Source organism: Sciurus vulgaris (assembly GCF_902686455.1).
Source record: "Sciurus vulgaris genome assembly, chromosome: 1".
NCBI lineage: Eukaryota > Metazoa > Chordata > Mammalia > Rodentia > Sciuridae > Sciurus > Sciurus vulgaris.
Window position 1 is genome coordinate 11,454,088 of NC_136461.1, and position 17,591 is coordinate 11,471,678.

At 60.3% G+C, this 17,591-nt stretch overlaps 1 protein-coding gene across 6 annotated transcripts in view; it reads left to right on the plus strand.

Moving 5' to 3' along the window:
* CROCC (ciliary rootlet coiled-coil, rootletin) overlaps positions 1-17,591 on the plus strand; it is a 41,862-nt gene that overhangs the window by 19,745 nt on the left and 4,526 nt on the right. For all 6 annotated transcript variants that reach the window (XM_079105896.1, XM_079105891.1, XM_079105893.1 and 3 more), the window contains 17 exons: positions 490-672; positions 1,686-1,830; positions 2,369-2,515; positions 2,840-3,070; positions 3,738-3,931; positions 4,176-4,303; positions 5,499-5,668; positions 7,248-7,427; positions 8,037-8,171; positions 8,519-8,662; positions 8,953-9,191; positions 9,626-9,785; positions 11,349-11,516; positions 12,623-13,013; positions 16,071-16,240; positions 16,340-16,460; positions 16,722-16,885. In XM_079105896.1, coding sequence (XP_078962022.1) covers positions 490-672; positions 1,686-1,830; positions 2,369-2,515; positions 2,840-3,070; positions 3,738-3,931; positions 4,176-4,303; positions 5,499-5,668; positions 7,248-7,427; positions 8,037-8,171; positions 8,519-8,662; positions 8,953-9,191; positions 9,626-9,785; positions 11,349-11,516; positions 12,623-13,013; positions 16,071-16,240; positions 16,340-16,460; positions 16,722-16,885 — 3,070 coding nt within the window. The remainder of the gene's footprint in view (positions 1-489; positions 673-1,685; positions 1,831-2,368; positions 2,516-2,839; positions 3,071-3,737; positions 3,932-4,175; positions 4,304-5,498; positions 5,669-7,247; positions 7,428-8,036; positions 8,172-8,518; positions 8,663-8,952; positions 9,192-9,625; positions 9,786-11,348; positions 11,517-12,622; positions 13,014-16,070; positions 16,241-16,339; positions 16,461-16,721; positions 16,886-17,591) is intronic.

A 17,591-nucleotide genomic window follows, 5' to 3' on the forward strand; every position in this document is an offset into this window, starting at 1 on the left:
AGAGGGCAGCTCTCTGCGAACCTTTGGGATTCCCAGTGGCTGTCACTCCCTCTCCTGCCGTAGCGGCCAGGTGCTGCTGTTCTGTCAGCCCGAAGTGTGTGAGCTGGACAGATCCAGCTCTATTGGGCTTGCTAGGATTGAGGGTGCGGGGTACCATGGGGGCATTTTCTGTCCACATGGATTACCAGAACTGGCAGCAGACTTGTCTGTGTGTCCCAGGAGCCTGCCCCGGGCCTTTTCCACCGGGGGAGGTGCTCACAGGTAATGCACACCTTCATCCATCCCACTAGGCCTTCAAGTGGGCAGGCTGGGGGGAAAGCAAGCCAGGACCCTTCTGCTGGGAGGTGTGGTGAGCTGAGTCAGCTGTGGGAGCAGCAGAGCAGGCTTCCTGGAGGCAGAGGCCTGGGAGGACAGGACGCAGCCCAGCCTGCTCTGCTGGGGAGAGCAGCCCTAACGGTGCCCACTGCTGCCCTACCCCTTGTCCTGCAGGGAGAAGGGCAGCTTGGCCCACAGCCTACAGGCAGCCCAACAGCAGGCCGAGGGCCTACGGCAGGAGCTGGAGAAGATGCAGGCTGCCCAGGAGGAGCTGCGGCGCCAGCGGGACCGGCTGGAGGAAGAGCAGGAGGACGCGGTCCAGGATGGTGCCCGGGCGCAGAGGGAGCTTGAGCGCAGGTGGGCAGCTCCTCGCCTCTCTGTCCTCTCCTGGAGGTCTCCCAGGGAGCCTCCGGAGCTCACAGCTGGCCTCCGGGCCCCACTGCGTCCTGAGTTACTCCATCCGGAGGAGGCCTCTGCACTGCCCGGCGCCCAGCCTTCCAACCAGCCCCACTTCTGCCTGGGCCAGTAGACCTGTCCTTAGGCAGTGCCATGGCCTCGCTCTGCTGGGAGGCCACCATATTGATGCCAAACTCCGTGAGGGTACTTGATGAGCATAGTGCCCTGCCCGGCACTCCTGGGCTCAAGCCATCCTCCTGCCTCAGCCTCCCGAGTAGCTGGGGCTGTAGGTCTGTTCCATTGAGCCCCACTTTGGGAAATAGAGACTCAGGGAGGCGAGTCACTTATCTGGGATCAAAGAATGGGTAGGAGGTAGAATTTGGATGTTAAGAACAATAACAATTAAAATTAAAGTAACAATAATATATTGAACAAATTTAAAGTGACATTAAGTTATTTTACAGTAATAATATCAATACTAAGTGCCAAAGACTATTTTAAGCCCCAGGACTCTCTCATCATGATGCTGTGATGTAGGAGATATCACTTCCATTTTGTGGATGGTGACACTGAGGCAGAGAGGTCATGAAACTTGTCCCGGGGCACATAGTAGAAGAGCCAGGATGTGAGCCTGCACTGTTTGTCTCTAAGACTCAGGTTAGGGTGATGTTTAGTACGTGGTGGCAGTGGATGTTGTTCTTGCTTGGGAAGATGTGTCAAGCACCATTTTAAGCATTTCCTATATAGTAAGCACATGTATTCTGACAACAATTTCGCAAGGCAGATATCACCCCAATTTACAGATGTGAAAACTGATGCCCAGAGTCAGAGAGCTAACAGGCAGTGGACTTGGTTGTCCTTGTGGGTGAGGCTTTTGCCCCTGAGGCCTGGCTCTTGGCCCAGCATCCTGCTGGCTGCAGATGGCTGAGGGCAGAGAAGTGACATGAGGCGCCGGCCTGTCCTCTGTCCCACAGCCACAGACAGCTAGAGCAGCTGGAAGTGAAGCGCTCAGGGCTGGCGAAGGAGCTGGTGGAGGTGAGGGAGGCGCTGAGCTGTGCCACGCTGCAGCGGGACATGCTGCAGGCCGAGAAGGCAGAGGTGGCAGAGGCACTGACCAAGGTGAGTGCCCATTTGCCACACAACTACAAACCTATCTCTGACCCTAGGTCCCAAGTCTTCCGCGTCTGGCCACAGACTGATCCCTGGCTGACATCTGAGCCTGGTCACAGACTGACCCATCCCTCTGGACCAGGCTGACTTTTGACCCACAGGCTGACCTCTGTTAGTGGCCATATTTCTGCCTTTTCACATGCTCCAGGGGATTGTACCTAGACAGAAGTCCTGGGTCTTGGGGAGCTGGGGTCATGGTCCAGAAAGTCCTCAGTGGATGCCTGCCCCTTTCCCTGCACCCTGGGCCCTGAGAGGTGCCACCCTTAGGCCCTACCTAGGGAACCCTGGTCCTCAGTCCCATGCTCCAGCACCAGCTGGGTCCTTTCTCCCGCCCAGCCCTGCAGTGCAGTGGCCTCCTCCCTGGGCAGGATTTTCCCACGTGTCTCCTGCAGCATCCCCGAGGTCCATCTCTGCGCCTGTGCCTGTCTCTTCCCCACCCATCTCTCTCCACCTGACTGGCTCTGACACATGGTCCCCCACCCTGCAGGCCGAGGCTGGCCGTGTGGAGCTTGAGCTCTCCATGACCAAGCTGAGGGCAGAGGAGGCTTCTCTGCGGGACTCCTTGTCCAAGCTAAGTGCCCTCAACGAGAGCCTCGCCCAGGACAAGCTGGGGCTGAACCGCCTCGTTGCCCAGGTGCGTCCCGTCATTGGACCCAGCTGCCTGGTCCACCTGTCCTCCCCATCAGGGAGACCCCAGTGAGGCATCCCAGGCCCCCATACGCTGTTTTGGTCCCTGCCTCTCCTGTCTCTGTCATGGTCTGTCTCCAGCTCTTCCCTCTCACGGTGTCAGAGGGGGGAGCTCCACAGTCCTCCATTCTCCCCCCTCCAGTGTCCACATACCCAGAGGCGCTGCCCCTTTCCCCAGACCCTGTCCTAGGCTGGCTGTGGTCAGTGGAGGGGGCATCCCTGGTCCTGGGAGGGAACCCTTGCTTACCTCCCGCACCCCTCCTCCCTGTAGCTGGAGGAGGAAAAGGTGGCCCTGCTGGGCCGGCAGCGGCAGGCGGAACAGGAGGCCACCTTGGCGCTGGAGGAGCAGCAGCGGCTGGAGCAGCTGCGTCTGGAGCAGGAGGTGGAGCGGCAGGGTCTGGCTGGCGCCCTGCACGTGGCGGAGCAGGCCCGGGAGGCACTGGAGCAGCAGCTGCCCACACTGCGCGGTGAACGCAGCGGGCTGCGGGAGCAGCTCGCCCAGGTGGGCTGAGCAGACGTGGAGTGGGGCCCAGGCCTTGGAACCCGATTCTGGGCTTAGATGTGGCCCACCTGCTAGCCACTGACCTTCCCACACCTCAGTCACCCGGCCTGTAACTGGGACTGGGAGATCCGGTTGCAGAGTGTCATGAATAACAGGCGAGGAGACCCTCGTAAGCGCCTGGCAGAGGGACCTGGCTGAGCCGGCCCTGGGCACAGGTGCAGCACACGGTGGTGTGGAGAGGCCCGTAGAATTAGCATCAGACATTTTGGGATGTTACAGCTGGAAGGGACCCTGGGGCTTCAGGGACCTAGGAATGCTTGGGTTGCTGGAGGAGGGCACATGGGGTGCCAGAAGTGGCTGCTGCTCTCGGCTCCAGCCAGCAGAGCAGCCCCTTGGTCTGTTATATATATTCAGTTTCTCTGCAAGTTTTGGGGTGGAGAAAGGGTTGTCACCCCCGGAGCTGAGTGAGGGCCCTTGTTTTTGCACATGTGTGCAGGTCTAGAAAGAGTGATTTGCTCAAGGCATGTAGCACAGCAGGGCAAAGCCTGGGCCCCAGCCTGGGCCTCCTGCCTGCCAGGCGAGAGCTGGGTCAGACCCCGAGTTGGAGTGCTGTGGGCTGAACAGGCTGGGGATTCTGGAAGTGGTGCTGAGAGTCCCTGGGGGACAGATCTCCCGGCAGCTGAGCGGGCGGGAGCAGGAGCTGGAGCAGGCCCGCCGGGAGTCACAACGGCAGGTGGAGGCACTGGAGCGAGTGGCCCGGGAGAAGGAGGCGCTGGCCAAGGAGCGGGCTGGTCTGGCTGTGCAGCTGGCGGCAGCAGAGCGCGATTGCCAGACCCTGTCCGAGGAGGCCACTCGCCTACGGTAAGGTCTTGGGCTCTGCCCAGCACCCCCAGGGCTCCGCCTGGGGTCACATCATGCCCAGCCATGCCCTGGTGTTGGCCCACAGGGGCAGTTACTTAGGAGCCTGGCTTGCCAACATGTCCTCGCTGTGGCCCAGCCAGGCAGGGAGGCTGGCACTGGGCCCAGGGCTGACTACTTGCTCCCTGAGCGCCAGCTACCTGGGCTGGCGAGGCTCAGTCCTGTGGCCTCGGCTTGTGTCCTGTAGCGTGGAGAAGGCAGCTTTGGAGAGCAGCCTGTTTGAGGTGCAGACACAGCTGGCCCAGCTCGAGACTCGCCGGGGGCAGCTGGAGGCCGATGGACAAGCCCTGCTGCTGGCCAAGGAGACCCTGACTGGTACGAAGGGCCAGGGAATGGGGACGCCAGGTCTGGACACTCCCAGGCTGGGACCACTAACCTAGGAGATTTAAGCTTCCCCAGAATGAGCTCCTCCCTCTGGGCCCAGATTCCTGCTCTGCTGGCATCAGCGTGAGAACACCACCTGCTAAACCCTTGCCAGATGCGGTGAGAGGAACGGGCGGAGGCCTTGACCTGGCCTGAGTCAGCAGGAGCACCTGTGGCTTTGCCATCAGCAGGGTGGCAAGGGGTTTGAGTCCTGCAGAGCCATCGGCTGCGTTTCCCAGGACACTCGCCTTCCTGTGTGTCCCCGCCAGTCTCTAGTGCACGGGTTCTTCCTGTGCACTGAACATTGACTCAGCACTTACCTGGGTCATGGAACTCGATTTTCCTGTCCAAGGTCACCTGCACGAGACAGCCAGGAAGGAGAATGCTGGCGGGTCCCCCCCGGGGGGTGGTGTTTGGGTGGTCCATGGTAGGGCACCTTCCACATTGTCCTCTGAGTGCCGATGGTTGACGCTTGACTAAGAATGTCCACATCATCAGTCAGAAAAGGAGATGCTGTGTGTGGAGCTGCACAGCATGAGGAAATTGCTGGTCTGTGTCCTTAGCTGTAAATGAGGATGAAGGCAGACTCACCAGGCATGTTATGAAGATGAGATGAAATTGTGCAATATGACCAGGTGCCTGACCATGGCGTCCTCAGTCAATAACAAGAGTGGTGTAGCCAGGTGCTGTGGCCATGCCTGGCAATCCCAGCAGTTTGGGAGGCTGAGGCAGGAGGATAGCAAGTTCAAGGGCAACGTGGGCAACTTATTGAGACCCAAAATAAAAATGAAAAGGGCTAGGAGCGTAGACTTAGCATGCGGGAAGCTGTGGGTTCAGTCGCCAATGACACACACGTGCACAAGCACCCCAAACAGGAGTGGTTGTTGTATTTTTGACATTCTTTCCGTTTGTGGGGCCCCCCTTTGGTGGTGTTCTCGGTAGGTGGAGAGGGAGACAGAGCCAATGGACTCAAGTAGCAGATGGGAAAACTGAGGTCTAGAGAGGAGGGGCCACTTCTCCAAGGAAACCAGCCCAGATGCCAGATGAACCCTCTCCCCTCCGGGCTTCTACCTGTGGCTCACCTGGCTGGACTTTGCTGGTCCAAGGGTACCCCACCTCGTCTTCATCCACCCTCCCTCTCGTGCAGGCGAGCTGGCAGGCCTGCGGCAGCAGATGATAACTGCAGAAGAGAAAGCAGTTCTGGACAAGGAGCTGATGGCCCAGAAGCTGGTGCAGGCTGAGCGGGAGGCCCAGGCCTCTCTGCGGGAGCAGCGGGCAGCCCATGAGGAGGACTTGCAGCGGCTCCAGCGTGAGAAGGTTTGAGCGCCCGAGGGCGGGCGGGGCTCTGAGCCACTGTCTTCTCTGTACCCGTAGAGGAGTCAGCTTTCTTGCTCTGCCTCAGTCTCCACATCTGTGAAACAGGACTTCATTTCTACTATGGAAGCCCTAGGGGCGGCTAGTTGGGAAGATCCATGAGGGTGAGGGTGCAGATTCCCAGAGCCCAGATTAGTTCCCACCCTTGCGATCCTAATGCAGGGGCCGACGTTGCCGGGCGCCCTGGCGCACTCCTGTAATCCCAGCAGTTCAGGAGGGTCTCAAGTTCAAAGCCAGCCTCAGCAACTTAGTGAGGCCCTAAGCAACTCAGCAAGACTCTGTCTCTAGATAAAACATAAAAAAGGGCTGTGGCTCGTGGTTAAGCACCCCTGGGTTCAATCCCCAGTGCAAAGAAGGCCACCGTGATGTACAGCAGAGAAGTGCTTTGATTTGCTGTGATACGCTGTTTGTAGTTCCCGAGTTTGAATCTGCTCTTGGTCACACGCTGGCGATGCTGAGGTCTCTGGCCTTCACTTTCCCATCTGCAGCATCTGCTATCTGGGGATAGCAGTGGGAGGGCCTGGGAGGACGAGGTGAGCTGATCCGTAAGGGATCGGCACAGTGACTGGCAGTCCTTAAGGCTTCATGAATTGTTGCTACTGGCACCGGGATGCTCTCCAGGGCAACTGTCCAGAGAGGTGCCTGAGCCACCCAGCCTGGGTGGCTCATTGCAGTGCTTCTAGGCTGTGGCTGTGAGATGCCAGCCGGGCGCCCTGGGTGTCCATGGCTTTGGCGGTTACCAGCACCCCTCCTGGGGTGGCAGCGCAGTGTCACCTGCTTTTCCCACAGTTCCAGTGGCCAGTGCTGGGGCTAAGCACCTGCCCTCAGCACCCTAAAAGGGGCCGTCCTTCACCTGCGGGCCCTTCCCGGCCCCCCACCCAGTGCCTGGGGGCCACACCCCTCTGACCCCCTTGCTCTCCGCCCTTGCTTTGCCTGCCTGGCCTCCTAGTTCCCAGCCTCTGCTCCCTCCTGCTCCTCTGCCCCAGCCCACAGCCCTTCATTCCCCACAGCCTCACCCTCCCACCCACCCCGGTCCTTTTCCTCGATTGTCGGATCAGACCCCTGATCTAAAGCTCAGATTGTTCCACGTCACCCTGGCTTGAGGCCCCCGTGTCCCCCACGGTCCTCAGAATCCCTGCAGCCTCCTGGCCTGACCCAGCCTGGCTGTTGGGTGGGGAGTGTGGCCCCCTGGCCCACCGCAGCCCCGTTGGTTCCTCACGTCCTGCTTGCTCTGTCCTGGGGCCTTGGTGGCTTGTGTTCCTGGGCTGGCTCTCTTTTCTCTCTTTACCGGCTGACCACTGCCCCACCCTCCTCCAGAGAACGTTCTCTGACCCATCCGGGCCACTCCTGCTCCCTGGGGCCTTCACAGCCCCGACCTGTCTGGGTCAGGCCTTACTGCCCGCTTTGGTGGAGTGGTCACCTGCCCTGTCCCAGCTGTGGGATCAGACGGCCTTTGCTGCCTCGGCGGGAACGAGGGGCTGCTTGGGCCCCTCTGCGTCTCACGTGTGGGCCTGGCCCCCAGGAGGCAGCGTGGCGGGAGCTGCAGGCCGAGCGGGCCCAGTTACAGGGCCAGCTGCAGCAGGAGCGGGAGGAGCTGCTGGCCCGGCTGGAGGCGGAGAAGGAAGAGCTGAGCGAGGAGATAGCCGCCCTGCAGCAGGAGCGGGACGAGGGCCTCCTCCTGGCTGAGAGCGAGAAGCAGCAGGTGCGTGAGGGCGGAGCGGCCCGCCTGGCCCCCACTTGGCCACCTGGCATCCGGAGGCCGGGCAGGCCACTTCCTCTTGGGGCCTCAGTATCTTCACGTGCAGGTTGGGAGGTTGGAAGGGTGTCTCTGAAGCATCGCCGAAGCCCGTGCCTGGCATGCTGCGGGTGCCTGGGAGAGCCGCTCCTCATTCTCCCGTCCCCCACCCTACCCTGCTGGGCCAGGTGTCCCCACAAGGTCCACAGGCGGCAGCCGACCCGCCCCGGAGAGCAAATCCCTGGCTTTCCCGTCGTGTCAGCGACAGGGCAGACTGCCATCTTGCTTCACTGGGGCCAGTCGCTTTACGTCTCTGAGCCTCTGTTTCCTCGCCTGTAAAAACGGGAACAGCGAAAGACTTTGCCTCGGGTGGTGGGTTAGTGAGATCTGTGACAAGGTTCACACCCAGGTTCTTGCTGATGGCGAACCCTGTCGCAGGACTGCAAAGGGGGTGAACACATATGTGACTTAGGCCACCAAGCCCCGGGACACACTGCCCAGGCAGAGTGGGGGAAAGTCCAGAGGTGCCCCAGGACCAGCCAGTGCCCCAGCCCTGTGCTCCGTGCCTCTGCCCAGGCCTTGTCCCTGAAGGAGTCTGAGAAGACGGCGCTGTCAGAGAAGTTGATGGGCACCCAGCACCGCCTGGCTGCCATCTCTCTGGAGCTGGAGCGGCAGAAGCGAGATGCGCAGAGCCGGCAGGAGCAGGACCGGGTAGGGTAGGGCAGAAATCGGTGGGACCTTCAGACTGGAGGCACAGCTTGGCGGTAGGAGGCTGTCTCAGGGCAGGCGTGGCCCTGCCCTGCGGAAGCGTCCAGACTGGGGAGGCCCAGCCCTGCCTTCAGAAATCCTGTGAGGGATGTGGTACACGACTCTGCCCTGCTGAGTCCCCTTGTCCAGGGGAGAGACCAGCCGTGCCCACTGGGGGTCAGGGGTGAGCGGGGGCCTGGCAGGCCAGTGGGAGGGGCTGTGTGGAACTGAAGTGGACAGTTCAGCCAGCAGACTGGGAGTCGCTTGGGGCAGGTGAGGGGACCCTGCAGGACCAAGCCCTTCTGCCCCAGAGCACCCTGAATGCCCTGACGTCCGAACTGCGGGACCTCCGGGCCCAGCTTGACGAGGCCGCTGCGGCTCATGCCCAGGAGGTGCAGAGGCTGCAGGAGGAGGCCCGCGACCTAGGCAGGCAGCGGGACTCCTGCCAGCGCGAGGTGGGTCTCCTGCCCCTAAGTCCGCACGTGCCTGTGGGGGCTAGTCCTGCGGGGCCAGAAGGCACAAGATTCCTTCCCGCATTCAAGGACAGATGGACAGCAAGCAGCTGCTAAGCCCCCAATTGTGATTATTTCAGCCCCAAACACCGCTGACCGGGGCTTGCCTCGCGCTAAAGCATAACGCACAGCTTGGGTCCAGGTCTCTGCAGAGGGCCTGGGCAGGCGCCCCTGGTCAGGGATGGCCGTGTGGGCCAGCTCCAGGGGCCCTGACCCCTGCCCTGGGCTCACAGGCAGAAGAGCTGCGGACTCAGCTGCGCCTGCTGGAGGACGCCCGAGACGGGCTGCGGCGGGAGGCGCTGGAGGCGCAGCGCAAGGCGCGGGACATCCAGGAGGGCCGCGAGGCCCAGCGCCAGGAGGCCGAGGAGCTGCGGCGCAGCCTGAGTGAGGGCGCCAAGGAGCGCGAGGCCTTGCGGCGCTCCGGCGAGGAGCTGCGGGCGGCGGTGAAGAAGGCCGAGAGCGAGCGCATCAGGTGGGCCACGAGGGGGCGGCCCGAGCCCTTGGCCAGGCCCCCTCCTCCCACTGAACCTTGTCCCTGGAGCCTGACTTCACCCCATGGGCCACATGCAGGTGGGGTTCGTGGGCCCCTAGTCATGGCCTGGCATGTGAGTCATTTTCCGTGGCTTTCCTATCCCAGAAAGGGGACTGGAGGCAGTAGGCAGGGTTGGGTCCAGATCAACCGTCAGATCAGCCCCGCCTTGGAGTTACTGGTGTTCTAGCCAAGGGCCTGGCCCAGCCCTGGAGGCTCAGCTGAGGGGTGCCACGGAGCAGGCAGCACTGGGAGGCGCCACGGTCAGCCGGATCCACGCAGGACAGGACTCACGGGGAGGGCATTTTGCACGCCGCTGCAGAATGTCCCCTCCCAGCAGCCCAGGCAGACTGCCCTCTGCCTTCTGTCCTCTCTAGCCTGAAGCTTGCCAACGACGACAAGGAGCAGAAGCTGGCGCTCCTGGAGGAGGCTCGCGCTGCTGCGGGCAGGGAGGCTAGGGAGCTGCGCGCTGGGCTGCAGGAGGTGGAGCGTTCCCGGCTGGAGGCGCGCAGGGAGCTGCAGGAGCTGCGGCGGCAGGTGCTTGACTCTGGGTGTCAAGGCAGGGGCTTGTGCTGACCTTGGTGTTCCCGGGCAGGCTTTGAGGGGTCCTCCGTCCTGTGCAGTGGCACGTGCTTGTGATCCCACAACTCGGGGCTGGAGGACAGCGAGTTCATAGCTAGCCTGGGCCACTTAGTGAGCCCTGTCTCAAAAAAAAAAAAAAAAAAAAAAAAAAAAAAAAATCATATGGCACAGTGGTGGAGCAGCCCTGGGTCCCGTCCTCCCCGGCTCGGGCAGGAAGCACAGGTTCATTCATTCATTCATTCCTTCCCCACTTGTCTGGCCCCTTGGGCTCTTAACTGCCCTGCTGTTGGGGTGAGTGCAGCTCAGAAGTCAGCCCTCTGGGTTCCATCCCTGGCTCCAAAAACAGGAGGGAGAGGGAAGAGTGGCCCTGGAGGGAGTGTGGACGAGTGGGCGTGTGTTCCAGTAGACCTTTGTGGACACTGAGATTCCATGTACTCTTCAAGTGTCAAGAGCTGGTTTTCTTTTGACTTTTTCCAGCCATTTAGCAACAAACCGTTTTTAGCTATTTAGAAACCTAAGACCAGTCCTTGCACACAGCTGTGCAGAACAGGAGACACCTGTTTTTGACCTCTTGCTGACCTCTGGGAGCTTGCTGACCGCTGAACTAGATGATCTCCCTACCCATCAGCAACAGCAAGCACTGCACAGGCACCTACTATATACTCGGCATTGCCCTGGCACCGCAGGTTCGAGGGCTCAGGCTCTGCTCTAGCAGATGGAAGAAGCCGCCTGCTGCCCCAGGCTTCCTCCCACGGAGAGAGCATGTGCTGTCAGTATACACAGATTCCCCGAGATGGGACCCACTACCGAAAACCTTGTCCTCTGCCCACGCAGCCCCTCTGCCCAGGCGCCTCCTGAGTAGCCACAGGAGTACCCAAGGGAGCTGACATTTGTGTGCCCGGCTTGTGCTGGGTGCTGGCGGGCCACCTGCCCTGTTACCCTCCTGTAGCACTATGGGGTGGCAGGCATCACCCGCACCTACGGGGGCAGCAGGCTTCGACCACAGCTTCATCTTCTGCTTGCCTGGGGTCAGGCACTAGTCTGCTGCTCGTCGGCTGTGACACCTCAGCCAAGTCACTTGGACTGCTCCTAAGTTCTCTCGTCTCTAAAGCAGGGATAACAGCACCCGCCCCATGTTGGGCCGTGTGACGATTAGATGAAGTGATGTGGGTGAAGAGCTTCGGACAGGGCTGGACATGGTGAGCATCCAGAAATGCTGCTCATTGCGATTGAGGGGAACGTGCCCAGGGCAGCAATGGTCCCTGCCCTGTGGCACTCCTGGTCTGATGAGGATTCTTCCCTCCCTCCTGCTCTACCCAAGAGAGGCAGTTGGGAGGCTAGGGATTAAATGGCAAGCTGCTGGTGACTGACGTGGCTGGACACAGCGAGGCTGTCCAGGGCTGCTCCCAGTGCCTGGAGTGGTGTTTGATGCCGCTGTCCCTAGGCCATGCCTCTGGCCAGGACTAGGTCCTGCGTAGGGCAGGCAGCTGAGCCTCCTGCTGCTCTGCTCTCTTTCAGATGAAGGTGCTGGACAGTGAGAACACCAGGCTGGGCCGGGAGCTGGCTGAGCTGCAGGGCCGCCTGGCCCTGGGTGAGCGGGCAGAAAAGGAGAGCCGGAGGGAGACCCTGGGCCTCCGGCAGAGGATGCTGAAGGGCGAGGCCAGCCTGGAGGCCATGCGGCAGGAGGTAAGTGGGCAGCTTTGGGGCTGCCTGGTGGGGAGGGCCCTCGGAGGTGGGCAGCCAGTTCTGTGCCTCCCCCCTCCCTCCAGTGGGAAAGGTGGGTGCTCCAGAGCTAGAGTCACAAGAGACCTCTCCCTGGGACTCGTTCCTGACTACCCCTGGAAACTTCCCCAGCTGTAATAACAAAACCCAAAAGAACTGTGGGCCTAATGTGTGCAGGCACTGAAGGTACTCTGGGCAGGGGGCTCTGTATACAGAACCTTGATTCTTCCACAGCTGCATGGGGTAGGGACTGTTGGCCCCACTTCACAGAGACGTTGAGGCTCAGACAGGTCAAGGGATCTACCCAAGATCACACAGCCACCCAGGCCTGACTCTGAAGCCAGCACTCTTCCCACTTTGCCTTTTCTGGTTGTTTCTACTGCCATCTGCCCTGGGTCTACTGTGTGATCTTGACCGAATTGCTTAACCTCTCTGTGCTGGAGGGTGTAGGAAGGCACCACTGCAGGTTCTGGCAACCAGATAGTGCTCTGTAGATGGGGTTCCCATTGAAGTGACAACTGTGAGGGTGAACTCAGCCTCTAAACCAGAGGGACGCTTTGTGCCTGTGTGATCACGCACCATCGGTAAATGAATTTCTAGGACATCCCCTCCATGGTGTGCAGATTGATTAATAAATTATGTGCACTGAGGGACAGTGTGGTCTAATGGTTGAGAGAACAGTCTGGCCAGACTTGAGGATCATGCCTCTAATCCCAGGTTCCTAGGGGGCTGAGGCAGGAGGATCAAAGTTGGAGGCCAGCCTGAGCAACTTTAGACCCTGTCTCAGAGAAAAAACTAAAAAGGGGGTGCGGCTCAGGATCTGGAGGGCCTAGCTTTGAATCCCAGCTCTGCCACACGCTGGCTGTGTGACCTTGGAGAAGTTCATTAGCTTCTTTGTGTTTCAGTTTCATTCTTTATAAAACGAGGATGATTAATAAGTAATAGAGTGTTTGGGGGTTTATTTTGCCTGGCACTGCTTGGGTGGAAAATACTAACTAATGGTCACTTGGGGTGCTGGGCACCGGGCTGGGGGAGGCCTTGTGACACCCCCTCGCTCCTCGCCGTCCCAGCTCCAGGGATCCCAGCGGAGGCTGCAGGAGCAGGAGGGCGAGTTCCGTGCCCGTGAGCGCAGCCTGCAGGGCTCCCTGGAGGAGGCGCGAGGTGCAGAAAAGAAGCAGCAGGACCACGCCCGCGGCCTGGAGCTGAAGCTGGAGGCAGCGCGGGCTGAGGCCGCCGAGCTGGGGCTGCGTCTGAGCGCCGCGGAGGGCCGGGCGCAAGGCCTGGAGGCCGAGCTGGCCCGTGTGGAGGCGCTGCGGCGCGCGGCGGAGGCCCAGCTGGGCGGTCTGCGCTCCGCCCTGCGCCGGGGCCTGGGCCTCGGCTGTGGCCGCGCTCCCAGCCCCAGCCCGAGCCCCGGCCAGCGACCCGTTGCAGCCTCCCCGGCCCGCGACGCGCCCCGCGCAGGTGAGCACCCCGGAGCCACCCACCCGTGGGGCGCACCAGCCCCGCCCCTCGCGAGGCTCCTCCCGTCGCCCCACCCATGCACCTTCGGTCCTCGGAAGAACCCGCCCTCCGCCGGCCACGCCCCGTGAGGCCGGCGGAGCCCCGCCCCCGAGGGCCCGCCCCTGGCGCGCTGCTGTTTGGAGGGAAAGGTTCTAAATGCCCCAACTCCTCTTCTGGGTCTTTGAGCCCCATCCTCTTACCGGTCTGCGCCCCCTCCAGCCTCTTCAGCCTGGCATCTCGGCCCCTCACTCCACACGAGGCCTGTGATTCCGAAGTCAGGTGGGCACAGGCAGGCCTGGCCCCCTTCCGGGTCGCACTCATTCCTAGTCACTCCGCTTAAGCACCTAGTGTGTACCCAGCACAACGTAAGCACTAGGGATGCAGCAGGAAAGGAAACTGGCAGTCTAGGCGGGAGCGGCAGGCAGTTAACGCGATGACAAAATGTCGACTGTCTTGGCGGTCAGGGCTGGAAACGGGGAAGATGAGACGGGGGACATTGCTGAGTGGAGCAGACCGCGTGGAAAATAGCTAGGCAATTCCTCAAAAATCCGAAATTAGAATTACAGTGAAACTCAGCACTTCGACTCCTAGATGTACGCCCGAAAGAATTGAAAACAAGGACTTGAACAGTTATTTTTACTGAACTTCATTACAACATTATTCACTATAGCCAGAAGGTGGTGACATCCCAGGTGTTCATTGACAAATAGGTAAAAAGAAAATGTGGTGTATCCATCCAAGAAAATACTGTTTGGACTTAAGGAATGACCATCTGATACATGCATGGTATAAACCTTGACAATGCTATACTAATTAAAATAAGTTAGTCACAAAGGGACAAATAAAAAGGATCGCTGGGCATGGTGGCACACACCTGTAATCCCAGCAACTCAGAAGGCTGAGGCAGGAAGATGGCAAGCTCAAAGCTAGCCTCAGCAATGCAGTGAGACCTTGTCTCAAAATAAATAAGGACCGGGGATGTGGCTTGTTGGTTTAGCATCCCAAAATAAATAATAAAAAGGATCTGGGGGGGTGTGGTTCAGTGGTAGGACTTCTGCCTTGCATGTGCCAGACCCTGGGTTCAATTCCCAGCACTGCAAGAAAACCACATAGATGAGAGGACAAATATAGTATGAGTCTGTTTACGGGAAGCGTCTTGAATAGACAAATTCATAGAAACAGAAAGCAGAAAAGCAGGCGAGATCATGAGGACGGCGGTGCTGGGAGTTCTTGTTTTAAAACTGCAGAGTTTCTGTTTGGGATTGTCTTAGTTGGCCAAGGGCTGCCGTAGCAATGTGTAGTCATTCCCAGTATTCATGAGGGATTTGTTCTAGGCCCTTTGCCCCACTAGGGGTACTGGAATCCGAAGATGCTTAAGAGCTCATGTAAGCTGGGCACAGTGGCACATCCCTGTAATATCAGCAGCTCAGGAGGCTAAAGCAGGATTGCAAATTTGAAGCCGGTTTAGGCAACTTAACAAGACCCTGTCTGAAAATAATAAAAAGGGCTGGAGATGCAGCTCAGGGGTAAAACGCCCCTGGGTTCAATCCCTGGTACCCCTCCCCCATGATCATGTATAAAATAGCCTAGTATTTACATGTAACCTACACACGTGGCCGGCTTTAGGTCCTCTCTAGGTTCCTTACAGTACTGAATACAAAGTAAGTGAAAGTCTCATGGGATTAGGGCCCACCCTAATCCAGTGCGACCTCATCTTAGCTAATCACATCTGTAATGTTCCTCTTCCTCATCGGGTCACATCTTGGTGAAGTGGGCTTAGGACATCAACATAGACAGTTGGGGGTGGTGCTGTTCTTCATCACGGTGATGGGAAAGATGTGGAGTGGACAGCGGTGATGGCCACCCAGTGTGAGTGCAGTCCGTCCCACCGGGTCACACCCTTAGAATGGCCAAAAGACACACTTCAAGTTACGTGTATTTTGACACACACATAAGGGGGTGGGTGGCCTGATGTGGGGAGGCAGCACCTTGCTGAGGAGGAGATGGGGAAGGGAGGGATGTGGGTATCCAGGAAGAGGGGACATGTAGGAAGGTCCTGGTGAAGTACCCTGTCCTGTGACCAGGGCTTCAGAGACCAAGGTGACCAGCAGAGACCTGAGGATGTAGGGACAAGGCCTGCCCCAGTAGTCCTTGCAGGCCACTGGAGGGCGCTGGTTTCTACCCCAGGATGGGATCCTCCAGTGGTGGAGGCCTCTGTGGACCTTTGGGTGCTGATGTGTCTACTGGGCAGTTTAGGTGTTGCTTGGCCTAGGCAGGGGGACGCCAAAGGCAGGTCCTCCCATCCTGCAGTTCCGATGTTGGCCTTCGGGCACTGTCCTCCCTCTGCCCTGCCCTTTGCCCTTTGCCCTCTCCCTGTGACCTGTCATCTCCCAAGCCAAGTCCGAGGTTTTCCTTGGGGCACCAGCCTGCCTAGGTTGAAACTCTGGCTCTCAACTCCGAGCGCCACTTGCCAGCACGGGGTGAGCTGTCCTTGCCCGTCGGGTTACTGTGAGGAAGGAGGGTTGACACAGGGAGGCACTGCAAGCACCCAGCCCAGGGAGAGGTTGAGGTGAAGGAGTGACCCTCGTGACCTTGACCCTGGGGACACAGCCCTCAGGATGTGCAGAGTCTCGGTGGGGAGGTGGACATCAGGCCCTGAGGGTAGGTCAACCCAGCTGAGGTCAGGGAGCCTCTGGAGAAGTGACCTAAAGGATGGACCTGGCACAGGGAAGCCATGAGAAGGGACAGCATGTGCCAAGGCCCCAGAACTGGAATGGGAATGTTCTGGAACATGGAAGCGAGGGCGATGCAGAGTGGCCAGCTTGCCCAGGAGGATGCTGGGTGGCTCAGCTTCTAAGCCATTGGCAGAGAAATCGGGCTAGATTCTGAGGGCCAGGGCATCTGGGGAAGGGTTTTGAGCAAGAGGGTAGGTGACCCAGTTGTGCTTTGTGGGCAGGGACAGGATGAGCGTGGACTGTCCAGTGGCCGCTGCATCCCTGGCTATATCTTCTCTTCTAGGAAGCGGGGAGCTACCTGGCGGCCCCAGCCCCTTGGAATGCAGCCCGGGTTCCCAGCCCCCATCCCCTGCATCTGCCACCTCCCCAGTCCCTCCAGACCTTGACCCAGAGGCAGTGCGGGGTGCCCTCCGGGACTTCCTGCAGGAGCTCCGGAGTGCTCAGAAAGAGCGGGTGAGGCCGGCAGAGTGGCTGGGCAGGGATGCCCAGGGCCCTGGAGGGACCGCGTGTTGTCAGCAGGAGGCTCCCCTTTGTCCCGCGTTGAAACCGTAGGACGAGCTTCGGGCCCAGACGAGTACCCTGAGTCGACAGCTGGCCGAGATGGAGGCTGAGCGAGACAGTGCCACCTCTCGGGCCAGGCAGCTGCAGAAGGTGATGGCCGAGAGAGAAGAAGGTGAGTTTGGCCCTCGGGTCCCCTCTGTTCTGCTGTGCTCTGAGCAGAAGAGGTGGGAGGCTGGGGGTTGGCCCGAGTGGCTCTTGAGTCCCTGCCCTGCCCTATGACCTGGTTGGGGCTGTCTCCTTCTGGGTACCCTCCCTGGTCAGCACGCCCGTGTCCAGTCCTGTGGACCCTCTCGAGTGCAGACAGGCAGACTTAGGGTGGGTGAGGTGCAGGGCCAGGCCTCTGGGGACCTGATGGGCTGGGTGGTGGCCACAGCTCGGCGCAGTGTGGACGGGCAGCTGAGCAGGGCCCAGGCTGAGCTGGCACGGCAGGAGGAGAGCGTGCGGCGCGGCGAGCGGGAGCGCAGGGCCACGCTGGACCAGCTGGCTGCCCTGGAGAGGAGCCTGCAGACCACAGAGAGCGAGCTCAGGGCCAGCCAGGTGGGCAGACGCGGGGCGGGGGCGCGGGTGCCACCCCACTGCTCTGGACCCTCCTGAGCTTGCCGCCGAGAGGGCCCGTCTTGGCCTCTGTAAGGCCCAGGCTTGGCTGCAGCCCATCAGCTCAGACTCTCGGTCTCCCCGTGAGCACCAGGGAGCGCGGGAATGGCCTCACAGGCACCAGGCAGAGCCTCTGACCCACAGCTGGTGTCCAGGGGCCTCCTTTGCCTAGTGTGAGGAGCCACACTAGTCGTATTCTGGGGGTTCTGTGTGTCTGGGACGTGTGTACCCCTGGGCACTGTGTGTCTGGTGGCTGGGGCAGGGTGAGCAGGGCCTGGGGTGCTAATTCAGGCTGCTGAAGCCTGGAGTCTCTTGCAGCCAGAGCTCCCCTGGCCCCTGGCCCTTCCCAGCTCTCCATTGCTGCCCTGCAGCCCACCCGCTGCCTCTGGCTGAGGGCCGAGCTGGAGCTGGATTGTTGGGTCTGCGGCTTCAGCTCTGGCCTTGGGCCCACGGCCACAGGGGCCCAGGAGGAGGCCTGGAACAAAGCTGGGCAGGAGCCAGAGTGGGGCCCTGGGCCAGACAGAGCAGGACTGCGGCTCTGAGCAGTCGGAGGGGGACCAGGCTCCGGGCAGAGTGCGGGGAGGCTACAGTGACACCCCCGCCCGCCCCCCGGGGTGGTCACGTGGACTGAAGGAGCGTCCATGGAGCA